Consider the following 19,891-nt stretch of genomic DNA (forward strand, 5'->3'; position numbering starts at 1 on the left):
CCTAATCACCCGCTCATTCCCAAAAAAAATTGATATTTATTTTATTTTATCTTATTTTATTAAAAAAAAAATTTATACCCCACCCTATTAATTCTCCGCTCCATATTTACTTATTTATTTATTACATTCTTTTGTTTCGTGTTAGATATGTAGATATTTGGTAAAATCCTTTTTTATGTCAATTACAACATAATAAAAAATTTATTTAAAAAAACTTTCGGCAAGTAAAAAATATTTCCTAAAAATTATATGCATACATCTAACAAAAAACAAGAAAAAAATAGAAATAAAGAATTAGGTGGCATGGGGTGAGAATTATTTAAAAAAATATTTTCTAAAAATATATGCATATATCTAATATTCATATTAATAAGTGATTGTTTAGGTATGAAATTTACACTTCAAACAATTTGTATATGAAACTAAAAAAAAAAATTAATTGTATTTTTTAACGCTTATACCTTTATTATACATAAAATCCCTACATAAAATGTATTTATTTAATAATTTAGATAATTTGATTTCTGAAAATTTGAAGTGTACTGTCGGTATGTTGGAAAAGGGACAATTTATTAGCGTAGGTCCTAGAGAAATTTTGAGAATTATTAAATCTCCTAAGAACACTAACCAGAGGATGAGCAGCGTAGGTATGAGAGATTTCGAAAGATGGACCCACCTCAGTTTCATGGTGGGAAGAGCGAGGATGCTCATGAGTTTCTAACTACCTGCCGAAAGTTACTAGAGGTGGTTGGATTAGCTGAGTCACATGGGGTTAGATATGCTACACTCCAGCTTCGTGGACCAGCGAGAGACTGGTGGAGGACTTATTCGGGGGTTTTGCCAGTTGGATCTCCTCCAGTGACTTGGGAGCAGTTTGCTAGTGCATTCCAAGATCGTTTTATCCCATGGAGCGTGAGAGAGGAGAGTCGCTTGAGGTTTGAGAGTCTGAGACAGGATGGTTTATCGGTTACAGAGTATGAGGCGCGTTTTTGCCAGTTGTCTAGGCATGCGTTGGCCATTATTCCAAATGAGACAGAGAGGATCCGCAGATTTGTGAGGGGATTGACTTTCTCTATCAGGTCAGTTGTGTTTCGGACATCTAGGGAGGGGACTTCTTTTCGCTCCAGCCTCTTCGGTATCATACTTACTCTGCAATGCCTTCCAAATTTTCTTTGCACTAGAGTAAGTTCTATCATAATAATCATAAAAATTATCAGATAGACAATTAAGAAGATAATACCGACACTTATAGGAATCACCATCGTACTTTTCCACTTTCTCTAGATGAGAAATAGTTTCATCATCATTCATAGTGGTGATGTCTTCTTTATTTGGATTCTTCTCGGTTAAAACGTAAGAAACATTGAGAAGACTTAAGTAGAAAAGTACTTTACCCTTCCATCTTTTGAAATGGTTACCATTGAACCGAAATGGCTTGTTAAGATCTCCCATCTTGACATCCGCGGTTTTTTCAATTGTAGCCATCTTTGAATCTCCTTAAAATTGTTAGTGAAAAAACTTACAAGATAATAAAATTGCAAGATTACAATTGAAAATAAAATGAAGAAAGTAATCTCTTCAGACTGAGGCGCGGATATCTCGCTCTCTTTAAGGAGATTCAAGCCCACTACAGCAAATGTTTTCACCGGTCCAGCAGTAGTCCTCTTTGACTTGTCCCCTCCAGGATACAACAGCCTTTACAAAGTATAACTCAACAACTCTGGACAAGAGTTGAGTCCAAAGCTCCACAAAAAAAGAACATCTCCCTTCAACTAATAAGAACTCTCTTTAGACTAACTCTTTCACTCTTTGTTTTCTCTTATGAATTGTGTGTATCTAAAACCAAATGAAGACTACCACTATTTATACTACAAGAAGTCTTCCTAGCAATGAATAGGAAGATAATGGAGGTAGTAAATAGTGAAGATAATGGCCTTAGGAGTTACATAGGTTACAATGGGAGTTACATAGGTTACATAAGTTACAATGGGAGTTACATATGTTACATATGTTACAAAGGGAGTTACATATGTTACATAGGTTACAAAGGGAGTAATGGAGGAATTAAGAATGAAATGCATTGATGGATAACCAATGCTAATGGATGATGTAGAAGTCATCCATTCTTATAACTCCAAAATAAAGCAATTTAATATGTTAAATATTAATATTAAAATGCTAATAACCTAACAGTTTTAAGAAGGTTATAATACATAAATATTAACCTCAGTTTACATTTATGCTCTTCAATTTTGAGTTTGCACAAATAGACACCTAAATTTGTATAAACTTGAACAAATAGACACACGAGTCATATATGTCACAATACATATACGACACAAATTTCCAATGTAGAACGTTTGTGTCTGTTTGTTTAATTTTATACAAGTTTAAGTGTATACCTGTGCATAAGTTAAAGAAAGGGAGAAAACTTGCAAAAATGACAGCTTTAATGTTTTCATTTGCGATTGGAAATTGAAGTTCCGCGTTCTCTTTCACCCTTAGAAAAACATCAACCAAATCTTCGTCTCCAAATTCACCATTCCCCATCTTCCCAGCTGCTTTATTTTCGATATGCTCATTCAGGATCTCCTCCATAACTACATCAACCTTGTTATGCGCGTTCACCATTCTAGTTTTCTCACCTCTTAAGTTGTGAATCAATCTCCATGAAGGGAACAAATCACCCACAAAAAATCCTGCTCCTAATAACAATACTTCCTTCAATATTGTTAAAAACTCTTCTCTGTTTTTGCATATTTTCCCAAACGCTGATCTACAAATAATAGAATTGGAAAACAAAAAAATAATTTGTGTCATATTGATTGTATTACCCATCGTGGAACGAATAGATGAAATGAGACTTGAAAGTTCATCCTCTCGAATTGCACCATATGACTTGACCATCTTCGTACTAAGAAGTTCTAAAGTACATATTTTACGCATTTGTCTCCAGTAATCACCATATTGACTGAATGCAATATCTTTATTGTTGTAGAATATGATGCTTGTGGATGTAAGTTGTGGCCTATTAACAAAGGCGAGATCATGAGTTTTTAAAACTTGTTTTGCCATAGTAGGTGATGATATGACCACCGTAGGAACTTGTCCCATTTGCAAGTACATAATAGGTCCATATCTTTGCGATAAATCTCTTAGAACGCGATGTGGAAGTCCTCTTCCGATCAAGTGATGAAGACTTCCAATAATGGGAAGTTTCCATGGACCCGGAGGTAATTTTTTTGGTTTTTTAGTTCTCCATTGTTTTATTACAATAAAAAGGGAGGACAAGAAGAGAAGCAATGAAGCTAAGGAGTAATTAATCTCCATGGAATAAGGATTATTAATGAATGAGAAATTTAGTTTAAATTAAAGAAGAAAAAATTGTATTGCAAACGTCTTATTATATAAAGAAGATGAGAAGAGATACCCAAGACATTCTATATATGTTGTCTTTAGTTATTTAGTATTCAAATTTTAATATTCATAAAATAACATGACTCTTATGTTATCAGATTATTTAATTAATTCTAGATTCGAGGAGCTAATGTAATTGTCCCAAAGAACCTACCTTTGAGATTTTCTCCAAAGGTGTATGAAATTAAACTATATATGCCCAATATGAGTCTTGGGAAAAATGGCATTTTATCTCATTACATAACCTTTGTACGATATTTTGGGCTTCAAATGTCAAAGCCATGTGTCTAAAGTTTTTTTATCATTTTTTTTGTTCTTCGAGTTTCAATTATTCAACACTCATATCTACTCCAAACAAGCTTTAATTTGAAATATAGTGTTTGATATTTTGTAATGTATAGAGATTTTAAATTGAACAAATATATAGAATATGATCTTTATGAAAAGTTATTTGTTCATGAAAGAACATGACTCTTATGAAAAATCATATGTTCATGAAAGAATATGATTCTTACGAAGAATCATCTGTTAAGTTTTATAAATATAAAGACTCTCTAGAAGTAGTTTAAGAAAAATTTATATGTATAAAAAATATGATTCTTATGAAGAGTCTTGAATTAATATTTTTACATAAATAGAAAAACCAAAACACCTCGTAAAATTTTTAGTATATCAAAAAATAAAAGCAAAGGCATAAAGATCTCCATTGACTTGTGAGGAAAGGAAAGTAGCGTTAATTTGTTAGATATATTAAAGGCCCAATACCCAAATAAAATGATCAAATAAGAGTTTATTATAAATGTCGTTATTGGAAAAAAAAATGTTTTCACCCAACTTATTGTGCACTGATTTCTAATTTAAAAACAATTAAATTTCAGTTTTAAAATTTAAAATTTCATATTTTCATGAGTTGTGATAGAGTGATAAGTACTCTTTCATCGTTAATCAAAGATTTTAGATTTGGATCCTTTGAATACGGAATTGTAATTGTTAGGAAACACTTTACCCCCTATTATGAAACTTTTTAAAATAAATTCAGATCTAGTCGATTCTAATATGAATATCGAACATTAAGTGAGTAAAAAAATCACAATGTACATTTATATTTTGTGGTAAAAGTCCACTCTTCAAATTGTAACCAACTTTTTTGTAGAATAGGGCTTGAGGGGACAAGTCAAACCCAAAACACAGGGGCAAATGTCCATGATGATGGCAATTCCATTAAAAAAGAACTATCCTTTATGGAAAAAAAAATATTAATATTTTCTTCGTCCCAATTTATGCGAATTAATTTAATTTGTATAGAATTTAAGAAATAAAAAAAGATATTTGAAATTTATGGTCTAAAATAATTAATAGATATTCTGAAGTTTTTTTTAAATCAAAAATACGCTTAAATTACACCTCAAATTTAAACTACATCCTTAAAGTATAATTTTTAACAGAAAACATCCTTCAAATATTTTCACTAATCTGTTACATATCATCAAAAAGTAAGCGATCTTACTAAAATATGAGCAATTTACGTGATTATCGACAAAAATTTCCTGCATAATTTCATCACCTGCTATAAGAAGTTCCTACAAAAAAATATTAAAAATCTTAGATAACATTGGTTACTGAAACAAAAAAAAAATGTTTGCAAGGTATGAGGATATATAATCTACTCCTTTTCTCATTTAGTAACGGAAAGAAGTTGAAGTTTAATTATCTTTACCTTTGTTAAAGCAAAATTGTATTTAGATCAATAAATTTTTTGGCCAATCTGATATTGAAGTGATCAAAATATTAATTGTCTCGCATTTGAGTTTCATTCTACTTTATTAGAAGAAGAAATCTCCAACAAATGCCGCTTCTAGATTATTTAATTGAGAATAAACATATTTAACTAGTAATTTTTAATATCATATTACAGAAAATAAATGAAAAAAAAAACTATCAAATTAAAATTTTTTGCATAATGCTAAACTCAATTACCGAGAAAGTTCGTGATAGCATTTTTGGCGTTTTTAAGAATATGGATGACTTGATTTTTGTTGAATCTGTTAATATTCTGATAAGTTCAAGTAGAAACATGAAAATTGTTCACTTTTAAATATTTGAAAAATGTATTCTGCTAAGAATAATATTAAAGTTTAAGGTACTAAATCATTTCATTAAGAATAAAATAGACACTTTAAAATTAAATTGAAAATAAGTCATAAAATTGGGACGGAAAAAGAACAATTTAAGTTGTGTCTTGTGACTCATCAACTTCTAAGTGTGTACCCGATTTTTTCATTTTATTAATTTTATATATATATATATATATATATATATATATATATATATATATATACTTACTTTAACTTCTTTAATCAAATAATCTATTGCCTTTTGAAATTCTAGTTATCAGCTTGCATAACAACAATATTTGTATATATCTATGCATTTTAAATTTATTTAATCATTATGAGGATGATAGACAAGTTTTCAAAAAACTTATATTAGATCTTGAACCCATTGTATATTTTCATATCAATTTTGTCAAGTCACAACATTAAATATTAGGTGTATGACATCTTCTAGTGCCTGGATTGCAAGTCAAATAAGTTTTACGCTTACCAGGATGCATCATTCCACTTTTCACTTGATAATTATTTCTACACAAGCATGCTTTAATAGATATAGAATTCATATCCTCATAATCTTTTACAATATTGCGTGTTATGGCATTTAAGATATCGTCAACAATATATCGTTTTGTATCGATTCACAACAGACATAAATTATTGAGATCTCATCACTTCATTATTTTTAGTTAGCTACCCTTCTCATGAGGTTTCATAAAGTGTTATGTCGTAGGCTCTCCAAGAGCACATCATCTCCTTATTATGATCATTTTGATTCTTTGATCCTCCCCTTTTTTCAAGGATTATTTTATTTAGAATTGATTAGTCTATCATGATTCATGCATGTCATAGACTTTATCCTTAAAGACATTCAATAGGAGTATTTACAACTCTTGTGTTGCTTCTAGTCTCCCCCTTGTGTTAGACAAACTAACATATATCTCAATATTTTGGAGAATCTATCTTCGTGCATCATTGTATATTCATTGATTATATACTACATACCAAAATAATCAGATGAAAAATATTTGGTCCCTGACCATAAATCAATTGAAATGAAATCTGATCATAATTTATTGATTTGATGCATACAATTACTTTTGTATTCGGTATCATATTTCAGATCAACACATGGAGCTTTATTTTCACAAGCAATGATTTCAGTATCTCGGAGATTTAATGTCACAACATATTGAGTATTTATCAATAGTATCAACGTAAATTGTCTTGATTACATATTCTGAAATTGTGCTCTTAACTCAATTATTTTTGCACAAATAATTTTGTGAATGTCAAACTGCAAGTTGACAACAAACGCACATGTGATTATCTTATTGATACATCTTTTCATCATATCACATGATAGGTGAAAGGGTCCATATTCACCTTTTATATTTTTCAGAATTTAGGGATTTAGTCCCAACTTTAGTTGATCCAATCAACTTCATCACGAGAACAAGCAACATAAAGAATTTGAAGAATCTTCTAGTTTTTCAATGTATGTTCATTACTCAGTATGCACATCTTTGGGATGACCAAATAATTCATGCCAACTAATGAAATTATTAGTACTCGTAAACTCCAAGTTTACTACGCTATGTGCCTTTTGCTTAAGTGAATTTCTAATTTACTATTATATGAGTAAATTTTAATTTTATTACTCCAAGAGTATTTTTCAGATTTTTTTTCTCAATTACTCTACCTCTTCTAAAGGGGAATCATGATCCCATCACTGAATAGACTACTGTGATTATCAGAAAATTATGCATGTAATCGTATTATTCGTGCCAGCATTTTTTTTTTACAAATATCAAATTGCGAGATAACAATCGGCACGCATGAGACTATCAAGAAGGAACATCTATTAGGTACATTAAGTATCTAAACAATCCACTAGGTGGATGAATAGGTCCACAAATATTTGTAATACGTTCCTAGAAAGCAGAGGATTCAATCTCAACTTTCGTTTATGATGGTCTCACAATTAACTTGTCTTGCTAACAAACAGTACAAGAAAATTCACCATTTAAAAGAATCTTTAGGTTCTTTAATGCATGTCTATTCAAATCATCTATAATTCACCTTATCATTATAGACTCATGATATCCCATACAATCATGCAAAAGTAAGACAATATTGAAATTAGTATAAGAATGTGCCTCAATTGCACTAATTATTATCCAATAAAAGTCAAAAGATAAAGAATAAAACTTTTCTTTAACATATATCTGCCAAGAGACAATCTTGGTGATACCACATCTACAATCAAAGGTTGCGAGACTTTAAAAATTATACTCAAGATATAATAATCTTATTTATACTCTTAAACTCCGTGTTAAGTCAAACTAGATCATTCTTTCGTGAGACAGAGAGAATAAATTATTTATAAAAAGACAAAAAATGTAAAGATAATCTAAATCTTATCCTACTTACACGTCACATATTGTAAGCAATTTTGGCCGAAAAGAAATGCTAAACAAATTGATCAAATAGAGATGGAGATATACATACAGTATGAGAGAGTGATATCATCTTGAAAAATATTGTTACTTTTTTTCATAATATTGGAGAGTCATTACTAAAAAAAAGTTATCAAAAAAGTATTGATTAAAAATAAATGAATCTCAAGAATTCAATTTATCAAGCATTATGAGGTCAAATTTTTAACTACTAAATAATAAAATGTATCATTGGGTGTTTATATAGATCTCAATCTTCACAATGACTAGATATATTTCCTTTCACATAACATGCATTTTGTTTATAAAGATTAATATTTCACTGAACATGCTAATCAAAATGGTCCATCACATAATTATGAAAAATCAACAAAAAGTAAATGTTTCAGTGCGTATTATCAGATTATATACTCTTTATTGCACTTGATTAAATGATATTTTTTATCAAATAATGAGCATAAGAAAACACATTTCACACCCATAATTGTCCATTCAACATGATATTTTTTGTCTGACAAATAATATAAACATAAATAAATAAAATGTAAATGATTACCATATCCACTACATTATGGTCAACTACATTATTGACTAAGCAAATAGTGCACTCACTCCCTTATTATTGCTTACAATTAATATGAATATTATATTAAAATACTTACATTTATTATTATTTCTTCAAGACTTGCTCAAAACTTAAAACAGATAAAGTAAAAATGAAAGTAGATTAAAAAAAAAGAATTCTAAATTGCTCCTAGCATATTTGTTACAATAGTTTTTGCTTGATCACATGTCTTATAAAATCACCAACATCGGAAAAGTAGAAAAGAGTTTTCACTAAATTATCTATAATTAAATAGTATTAATTGAATATAACTTCTTAGTTATAAAATAATTCAATTATTTAAATATAGATAACTTTAGAAAAAAATAATTAATAGCTTCTTCATTTCCCTTTTGTTTCTTTGTTTGTTGTTTTATGTCTCTTAAGATTTGGGCCAATTGTTGGGCCGGATCTTTCTTTGGGAAAACACAACAGATTACTCTTAAATTCAAGATATATTTATCGATGTTCATTTATTTCTAGAGATATTTTTTTTTATAAACAAATATAATTTGAATCATAATTATGAATAGTAATTACAATTTTCTAATGGCTATTCATAGCAACAAGTTGAGAGAGCAGAGAGGTGGACGAGATAGAGGAGAGATGCAAACAGATTGTATCTTAAATCCAATTTATATCTCAATTGAAATTGTGATACATACATAACAGATACACATATCTACATATACACAACCTCCTCTTCCTCTGATCTCAAATATTGTCCGCCTCTGTTCTATCTCTTTTAATCTCATACATATACACAAATACCATATACAATCTATATCACTCCTAAAATGAATACACACATACAATGTATCAATATTTTGTGATTCATGAAAGGCAAAAAAACATTGATACAATATTTGGGCATTGTATCACCTCTAAAATAAGTAAACAGATGAAATTTTTCTGATAATAGTTGTATCAATTTTTTTCCACACATAGATAAAAAATTATAGTTGTATTATTTTTTTTATACACCAATATAATATTTATCCCTAATATAATTTGATTGTATCAATATGCATAAATCAAAGAAGATATATTTTGAGAATATGCATATTAGTTTTTCTATATATACGGTATTTAAGTGGATTCACATCTATATGAGATACATAGACATATCTCGGTAGCCTCACTTGTCTTCCTTTCATCTCCTTCATCACTCTTCTATGTATATGATCACACCTGATACATACTGTATCAGATACATGTATTAGTGTGATTCGAATGTATATATATGATACATATAGCTATCTCGTTGCCTCCCTCCTTCTCTATTTTGATAAATCTGATAGCAAAATACATGTATATAAGTGCATATTTTTCAATATATAGTTCGTAAGATAAGTATTTTTTTAAAAAGTATAAGTAAATTAGTATATATGGTATGAAGACATATATGTCTAATATGGTACTTTTCCCTTTTCTTGGGAGCAGTGTTATAAAAGACTCTGTTAGGACTCACTCAGGACTCGCCCCAAGGCGAAAATCTAACAAAATGTCCCAAAACTCAAGTGTGGGGCTTAGTTCGTTAAGACTTACGTCCTAAGCCCTCGATCGTACGTTTGAAGCACGCTCAGGGCTCGACCGCTTAACAGATCTTACACAAACTATTTGTTAAATTTTAGTTGACATTGTTGACCCTCATAATTCTTGAATAAATGAATGATATTTAGTAGTTTTTAATTTATAGAATTAAAAATATTGAGAGTAACTCAAATAAAAAGTTCTAGTATCACATCTTTACCATTCCACACTGTGAGAGGGTTATTATATATTACGTAATATTTCTAAATACATAGCGAAATTTTACTTTTTCACTTATCATTGTCTTCATGGTGTTGTCACATGTTTCAAAATTATCATATTTCATTTAGCTATTTGAAAGTAGTTTTATTTTTATTCATGATGGAGTGATGTTTTTATTATACTACTAGTAAGTTTTATTGATTATTTTCTTTTGAAAGGGTATATTATATAGTATAATAATTAATATATTCTTAAAAATAATGATTCTTTTATTATTAGAAAGGTAAGACATTAGATTATTTATACTTATATAATCATGTCAGAAATTTTATTTTTTATGACTTTCCTTAATCATGTTTGTAATTATTTTAAACATTGATATGTTTTTATAATTTTATGTTATTATATTATTATAATATTGTAAATTAATAATTAAAAGATCCAAAGATTTACACCCACGTCTCGAAACTTACTCCTCATCTGATACTAAATAAAATTCTCGTCTCACGTTCCCACCTTTTTAAAACACTACTTAAGAGTCACATCTCAATTGTATATAGTAATTTCTAAGGTGTTTCACTGTTTTTGGTATGTATCGAAAATATTTTCTAAATTTTTCTCATTTGATTTTGATTAAATTTTTTCTTAAAAAAATAAATTTCTTAAAATGAGAAATCATTTCCTTTTAACAGAATAGAGAAATAAGTTTCACAAATAATATTTCAGTTTAACAGTGTCATTCCTACTCTCATAAGACACATCATCTTTACCTCACCTCCACTTCTCTTAGTAATGTCTATATTATATACAAACTTTGTTAGAATATTTTTTTTCCCTTTTATATACGGAATATAAGAAAATAAATAAGAAACTCACTCATTGATAAAATCATTTTTCTTAGTGTCGAACCACCCAAAGTTCCAATATTTTATCGGATAATTTTTTTTATTTTGAAACACAAAGTATAAAATGAATTAAAAAAAAAAAAAGGCAAATTAAAGGACCAAATTAACATGTCTTTGTTAGTGGAATAGTGAGTAAGACTTAACTTGGCTAATAATATTATTTTAAATGGTATACCCAAGGATAAATATATTTTATTTTTATGGGAATATAAGGATAAACATGACCTCATTTATAATTAATTAAAAAGAAATATTTAGAAAGAAAAAAAAATCCTGATAAATAATACACCATCCAATCCAAAATATAAAGGGAATTTCTAGTAGTTTTCTTTAGTCCAAATTAAAATGAACTGTTTTTTTTCAAAGCTCCAAAGTTACCCTCTCTCTAATTGATTTTTCAAATCCAACACTACTTATTTTAAAAAGCCTGAGGAAATTAAAGTATAAAAGAATGATATTTCAAATAGTAATTATTTAATTAGTACAATTGATTGATTATCTTTCTTAAACAAATATTCATTTTTTTGAATTGAAGAGATAAGAGGGCCATCTCAACGTCATTCCTCACTAAAATACCTCATACATGTAATAATCACTTTCTTTTTTTAGAAAAAAAAAAGCAATCAGTTTGCCCTTTTTTTTTAAGGTAGCGGAGTCAAAATTACGTTCTCCGTCCGATATTATTTGTCATGATTTCTATTTTTAGAGTGAAATTAAAAAAATTTGACTAAGAATTTAAGATATATTTTTTTTATCATATTAATATACAAAAAATTGCAATTTATACTACTTTTCATATAGTTTTAAATTTTTTTATTTATATCGAATTAATGTAATGTAATTTAACTTTAAAAATTAATCAAATTTCACTTTCGAAAAGCGCAAATTTAATGTTTTAAATTTTAGGGTGGAAAATACTGCAGTGTAAAAGTTATTTAATACATACATATATTGATTTAACTTTAGTATAAATAAAAATACGAGATTTGAACCAAAAAAAAAAACTAATGAATTCATTCAAACCCACCTCCGCTATTGGGAGCACTTTGCAGAATTATTTTCAATATATATATATAATAATCTAAGGTAGAGTAAGTATCAAAATTTGTGTAACTACAAAGGAATGAAAATGTTTTGTGTAGCACCCAATTGTGAATCAACTATTATTGGAAGGAGGGCGTTGATCCATACTAATATTCATAGTTACGAAGCAAAATATGTAAGCTTTGGTGTTTGGCCCAATTTCTATTCCAGAAGAAGAAGATTGATGAGCCAAGCAATGGATCATCCTTCACGTCATTTGGCTGATTTTGAGCCAACACTTTGGGGCCACCATTTCCTCTCATACACTCCTCAACAAACAGTACGGCTTTAATTTTCCCCTCTTTCAAAATACATGATAGTTGAGTTTTTACAATTAAATTTATAATGAAAGAAAAAAAAAATGAATTGGCAGGAAATTAGTACACAAGAGAGAGTTGAAATTGATGAGTATAAAGAGATGGTGAGGAAAACGCTGGTGGAAACTCCTGACAATAGTAGAGGAAAACTTGTGTTGATAGACGCGATTCAGCGATTGGGAGTAGCATATCATTTTCATAAGGAAATCGAAACATCCATTCAAAACATTTTTGATTCGCACCACGGAATAGTGCACCTACACGCCTTCATCGACGTTGTTTTTTGACCGGAAGGCCGAGAGCTAACTATCGAGACTTTGGCCTATCCGGACACAGAGTGGGAATAATCATGACAATCTACTTCACGTTGTTGCTCTTCGTTTTCGACTGCTAAGGCAACAAGGCCATTACATCTCTTCTGGTAACTTTTTATTAATATATATATATATATATACTGCAACTTCTTCATTGCTTCTGTGCTACAATGGTGATTTATAACTTAGTACCATTTTATTCACTATTAGGGGTGTCAAATGGGCGGGATGAGTTTGAAATAGAAATCGGGTTGGGTCTTGAACCGCCCAAGTTTACTTTGGACTCAAATGGATTGGGTCTTGACCCATTCAATTTGATCCGATTTATCTCGATAATTTAACATATTGATATTTAACTTTGTAATCAGAAGTTGAATTTCTGCTCAAGAATTATTTGTTAAAAAAGTAAAAAATGAACAGATAAATCCTAAAAGATGTTAAATATATAATAATTCATGCCTTCAATATAGGAACATATCTTAATTAAAAAAGTTTTAAAACGGGTTGAAATTTGAGATTCAATTGGGCTCAATTGAGAATTCTCTTCCAAATGGGTTAAGCTTAAATGACTTGATATTGAATCCAATTCAAAATTATCTTGAGCCCAATCCTTAAAATTTTGGACGGATTGGATGGGTTACCTATGTTTGGATTCATTTTTGACACCCTTATTGACTACTATAGGCTACTACAAACGGCAAGAAATTAGTAATTTTTTTGTTTTTGAGTCCGTCCTAAAAAGAATGTTATTTTATTATAATTGAAAATAATTATAATGAAATGATTTATAATCGAATAAATATCTATAATCTTAAATTTTAAAAATCTTTATTTTTAGCGAAAATATCATGACAAGTCAAATGAATTAAAATGAGATAAAGGACAGGAGGAGTAATTTAAGTAAGCATATACTTCATATTTTGTTCTTTAACGATTAGTGTAAGGTTTATTTTTTTAGTTGATAAGGATGGTTTATCCTTAAGATAACTCAATGGATTAGACAAATATCTAAATCCATCGAATATATTATTTTTGTTATAATCAATACATAAATTAAGTAGTGCCTAGTCCCCACAGTTATGATGGCTTTTTTCTTTATTTAAAAAAACTATATTGTCAAAAGTGGAAACATATAACTTTATTGGCAGGGTGTGGAATAAATAAATAAACTAGATTTTGCTATAAATAAATTTTAAATACAAAGTTTATACACTCTACTTTTGCACAATTTATAAGATCTATTTAGAGAAGTGCTTGTATGAATTTTGCTTGTTAGATTCAGAATTGATGTGATAGATTATAGAAATAAATTACATTTTCAAAGTTTGTATACACACGAAGAATGGTCGCCAAAAATTACCTTGACCCGGCCAACTTTGACCGTTCATTTTAATTTGTTCAATTTAGCCTACTTAAAATTAAATCAATTTTTAACTCAAATTTACTTACTTACGAGCGACTCTATTAAAACGTTTTTTTAATAACCAAGAGGATTTTTCATAAATGAGTATAATTTGTTCATTACTAAAAGGACTATCAAATATTAATCTCATATATACCAACCTCGTGAGATCAATATTTTATTTTATTAATCATACATATTATTACACAAAAAAAAAAAAATTGATCAAAATTAACATAAGCATAATGATTTAACCAGATGTATTCAAGCAATTCATGGATCATAACGGAAATTTCAAGGAAATATTTATTAATGATGATGTCGAAGGATTATTGAGTTTGTATGAAGCATCACATCTGAGAATGCAAGATGAAGAAATTCTTGAAGAAGCCCTTATCTTTACTACCACTCGTCTCGAGTCCCTACTCCCCAACTTGACCAATAACTCACTTAAGATTCAAGTTACTGAAGCGTTACGCCAGCCTATTCGTAAAACAGTACCAAGGGTAGGAGCAAGAAAATACATACACATTTATGAAAACATCGAATCACATAATGATTTACTTTTGAAATTTGCGAAATTGGATTTTAACATGTTGCAAAAGGTGCATCAAGACGAGCTTAACGAGATATCAAGGTAATGTATATATTCTCTCATGTTATATTCCCGAGTCCGGAGTCTAAAGGGTATATAAAATTTTATATTTACCAAAACGGCAAAATCACTGGAATAACAGCGGTTTCCTCCGCCGGAAATTGCTGCTAATATATTGATTTTGCAAAAAGTGATTTTTTAAAAAAATAATTTTTTTTAAAAGAAAATCGCTGCCTTTAAGAAAAATTCTTCAAAAAATTTTAGGCAGTGATTTTCATATTTTAAAAAAAAATCACATTTTGCAAAATCGCTGCGGTAGTAGCGATTTTACCGTTTTGGTTAATATAAAATTTTATATATCGTTTGGGAATTTCTGTCAATATTTTATACCCTTTAGATTCCGGAATCTTATATTCCCTTCCTAATTAAATAAACACGCGATAAATGTATATACTATGATATATGCGTAGGTGGTGAAAAGATTTGGATATTGAAACCAAATTACCATACGCAAAAGACAGATTTGTGGAGAGTTACTTTTGGATAATTGGATTGTCTGTTGAGCCACAATATAGTCGATTGAGAAGAATGTTAACAAAAGTAGTCAACATGAACTCTATTGTTGATGACACTTATGATGCTTATGGAACTCATGATGAACTTGTGCTTCTCACTAATGCAATTGAGAGGTAACCAACCTATTTAGTTTTTAATATGTAGGTCGTGTGATCAATATTGTATATTACGACTTCTTTAGTATATTTTTCTATAACTTGCAACTATATTTAGCTTCGGCATATTATTTCGATCTCAACAATTTCAACTGTCAAGTGCAGATGGGACATAAGTGCTATGGATTCATTACCACCATATATGAAAATTATTTATCAAGAGCTTCTCAATATCTATGATGAAGCAGAAGAAGTATTGGCCAAAGAAGGCAAATCGAATAGCGTAATCTACTATGCAAAAAATGAGGTAATTCTAAACTATAAGTTAAAAAGAAATTGTTGACATTTTGAATCAAAAGGAAGATATGGTGTTAGTATTGAGGCATAGTTTGGGAAAATCCCAAATCCAAACTTAATATTTTAACTTTTTAGATTTTTTTTTTTGTTTGAATTTTTAATCTAGGATCTTGATTGTCCTTGACAATTAGACATAAGCCCATCCACCTAATACTAAGTTCAACAAAACCAACACCTTACTATATCAATCAATATATTCTATAGTCTATTTTCTATTAGCTAATAAATTGTGCAAACTGAGATGCATTCACCAAATTGCATAACGCATATATATAAGGTATCCCAGCTACGTGTAAATAACACCAGATACATATACATACATGTATATGTATGTATCTGATGTGATTCACATATACTCCCTAACCCTATTTTAGTGTATCTGTTTACAAAAATACATGTATCTAAATGTATCTTCTTCAATATATATAATAGAAAGCTCTTCATTACTGGTAATTAAGTTACATAAACTTTCACATATAGCCACTAAAAAATAGCCTATCACTCTCAATAACTATTGTTTGATAATTACAATTCGTAGCTACATGTTATAGATAGGAGAGAGGCGAGCGAGACTAGGAGAGAGAAGAGAGAAGCGAGCGAGATACGGAAAAAAGTGGGAGAGAGATGAATTGTATATGTATATTGGTTAGATAATTGTATATTATACATATGTATTTGTATATATGACAAGCAACATTGGGAGAGGGAGGAGAAAGGCGAGCGAGATTAGGAGAGGGAGGAGAGAGAAAATTGAGATTGGGAGAGAGGCAGCGAGAGAGGGCAGAGAGTGGGAGAGAGGTGAATTGTATATGTATTCGGTTAGATACTTGTAAATTATACATATGCATTGTATATATGGAAAGCGAGATTGGGAGAGAGAGAAGAGAGGCAAGCGAGATTGGGAGATGGAGGAGAGAGGAGAGTGAGAGAGGGCAAAGAGTGGGAGAGAGGTGAATTCTATATGTATATCAGTTAGATAATTGTATATTATGGCGAATTATACATATACATACGTGGCTAATTATACAAACTCGAAGTCAGCCCACATAATTAATATATATTAATTAACGTCAGTCGCGAGTGGTAATTATAACAAACTATAGCTATGATGAATAATTTAGTATAAGTTTGTCTAACAACGTAATTTTTCCAATAGGTGATAATAGTAAATATGATAGTGAAGAATGTTAGCTTCTCCCTTATTAAGATTTTATAATGATTTCAATATTTTGGTGTTATGTTGTAGTGGAAAAAATTGACAGCTGCCTATATGAAGGAAAGTGATTGGTTGAATGCTGGCTATATTCCAAAATGTGATGAATATATGAAAAATGCAGTAATAACAGCTACATGTATGCTTTATGTAACAAATTCTTTGGTTGGCATGGATGAATTATATATGACCAAAGAGAATATTGAGTGGCTAACCAATGGGCTTTTGGTTGCACGTTCTGCTGCAGCAATCTGTAGATGTATGGATGATATTTCTGATCACGAAGTAAGTATAACACAACATTTATACAAATTTTTTTTTTCAATTATCGTATTGAAGATGTTGAAATGTATTTGTATCGTAACTCATAGGTTAATCAACAAAGAGGACATGTTGCTTCAATTGTTGATTGTTACATAAAACAATATGGAGTTTCGAAGGAGGAGGCGTATGTTGAGATACGGAAAATGGTCACGAATGCATGGAAAGATATAAATAAGGAATTCGTTTTCCATAAGGAAGTACCATTTTTGGTTCTGGAACTAGGTTTAAATTTTGCGCGATTGGTAGATACAACTTTTGGAGATGGTCATGACGAATATACAAGTCCCAAATCCGAAACTAAAAAGATGCTTAGTTTGTTGCTCGTTGAATGCATCGATATATGACAACAATTACAATGCCTTCGACTAAATGTAATTTCTTTAATAAATATTACTAATAAACAATTTATGTCAATGATGAATATGGTTGATACAAATTTATTGTAGCCCGTTATTTTTTACAAGGAAAATTTATGTTCATGACTAATATTGATAATTTTGCTTATTAATATTAAATCAGTATATATATATATATATATATATATATATATATATATATATGTTATATTGATATCATTAAATTATCTTGTTGAAAAATTACTCATTGGTCAATTATACTATAAGTGTATGTGCATATATATTATTTTAAGAAGCAAAATAATTTTTTATTTCTACTTCTGCTTTTTTGGCTTCTTCTCAACAACAGAAAAATTGTTTCTGCTTCTATTAAAAGGCAATTTTATAAGTTTGTCAAATACCTAATTTTTTTGAAAAATAATAATCTCGAGATAAGTGTTTATGGACTCCCAGCAACAATGTCAAACAGAATCTTAAATATAAAGTAATATTTGTTACTAACTTGTACTTATAAGGTTAATCAAAACTAAAACAAAAATAAGATGAAGTAGACAGAAAATTAAATAATTCGAGTCCGCAAAAATTACTGTGTCTTCTTACGAAATTTAATCCCCTCACTGTACCCGAGGTTATGGATTAATTTCTCCCAAGATAAAACGAATTAATCCTGTTAAAGAAATAGCGGTACCTCAAACTTCTTTAACTTCAGTGAACTTAAGAACAACAACAACTCACACAAACTCAGTCGATCGACACTTTGATTTTGAGAGAAAATATATGCAGAGAAGGAAAAAATTACTGTGTTTTAAAAAACGAAAAATGACTTCCTTTTATAGCCATTTTCAACAAAAAATGTGTCTGTTCAAAGAAATATGTTCAGACCCGTTTTATCCAGATGTTGTGTCTTTTAGAAAAAATAACAACTTTTCGACGAATGTGTCTGTTGGGAAAGTAACGGATTTTCGGAAAGTAATGACTTTTCAGAAAGAATAACGACTTTTCGGAACGTCACCGTTACACGCAAATTAATTCTGTTAATTAACTAACGTCCTGAATTAATTTATAAGAGATAAGATTAATAGGATTTATTTGATTAACAAAAATCAATTAAATAAATTTTATCCAAAAATTTTATCAATCAATCATTTGTCAAATCCAAATCCGAGCGATTGACAGCGCAAGGGGACACCTTCTTCTTAGCTCCTTAAGAAGTAAAGGAAGTATTTCTTTATATAAGGACAACAATTTCCCTTTCTTTTGCTGATATGAGAGACATGGCTTTTCATTTGCACTTTGCAAATGACTTTTCATTTTCCCTCCAAATTGGTTCCCTCACTTTTCATATTCTCTCTTTTCTTTTTCCATTCACACTTTGTTAAACCCAATAATATTTTGATGCGCTTCGTTGCCCTAATGATCTTTTAAAATAATATTTCGCTTTTCGAAGTTAGGTGAACATGTTATATTTTAATCTACCACAAATATTATGATACATTTCTATTTTGAAATAATTTAGTATAAAGATTTTCTTATATGTTTAGTGCGATGATTTAAAACTTGAATTATATGCTGTTTGAACAGGCTTTCGAGAAACTCTGTCTAAATATTTTTTTAATTATATTTTTTATTTGATATGTTATATATAATCACAATGAAATATAATAAGAATTTATAACTTCATAGTAGTTGAGATGGTTGAGTTATGACTGATTTTTAACTCAAGTATTTTTTTGTGATCCGTCAAAGATAAAAAATTGTTTACCTCTTCAATTTTAAATACGGAATAATTGATAAACATTTTCCCTATTTGGGATAAGATTATAAATGATTTTCAACACATAATATTATCTCAATTTATTTTGATCAGATCAAATTATATTTTAAACTAAACTATATACATAGGTCGCTAAATTGAGATGCAAATTAAAAGAACCGAAAAATAGAAAATTCCTTGAAGAGAGAGAGATATGAACTTAGGGCACACCACTTATGCGTCTTGGAGCAGAAG

The 19,891-nt window shown here is 29.3% G+C and overlaps 1 protein-coding gene and 1 pseudogene across 1 annotated transcript; one reads left to right on the forward strand and one right to left on the reverse strand.

Annotated features, from left to right (window-relative positions):
* Nucleotides 1-1,909: 1,909 nt before the first annotated feature.
* Nucleotides 1,910-3,395, reverse strand: LOC101252696 (premnaspirodiene oxygenase-like). Its single transcript, XM_019214349.3, has one exon. It carries the CDS (start codon nt 3,328-3,330, stop codon nt 2,275-2,277), a length of 1,056 nt encoding a protein of 351 aa, XP_019069894.1. The 5' UTR covers nt 3,331-3,395; the 3' UTR covers nt 1,910-2,274.
* Nucleotides 3,396-12,254: 8,859 nt separating this feature from the next.
* Nucleotides 12,255-17,963, forward strand: LOC101267128 (sesquiterpene synthase 12-like; annotated as a pseudogene).
* The last annotated feature ends 1,928 nt before the right edge of the window (nt 17,964-19,891 follow it).

The sequence above is a fragment of the Solanum lycopersicum genome, chromosome 6 (assembly GCF_036512215.1).
Source record: "Solanum lycopersicum chromosome 6, SLM_r2.1".
NCBI lineage: Eukaryota > Viridiplantae > Streptophyta > Magnoliopsida > Solanales > Solanaceae > Solanum > Solanum lycopersicum.

Coding starts and splice junctions, on each gene's coding strand:
- LOC101252696 (XM_019214349.3), bottom strand. CDS start 3,330: ATGGAGATTAATTACTCCTTAGCTTCATTGCTTCTCTTCTTGTCCTCC.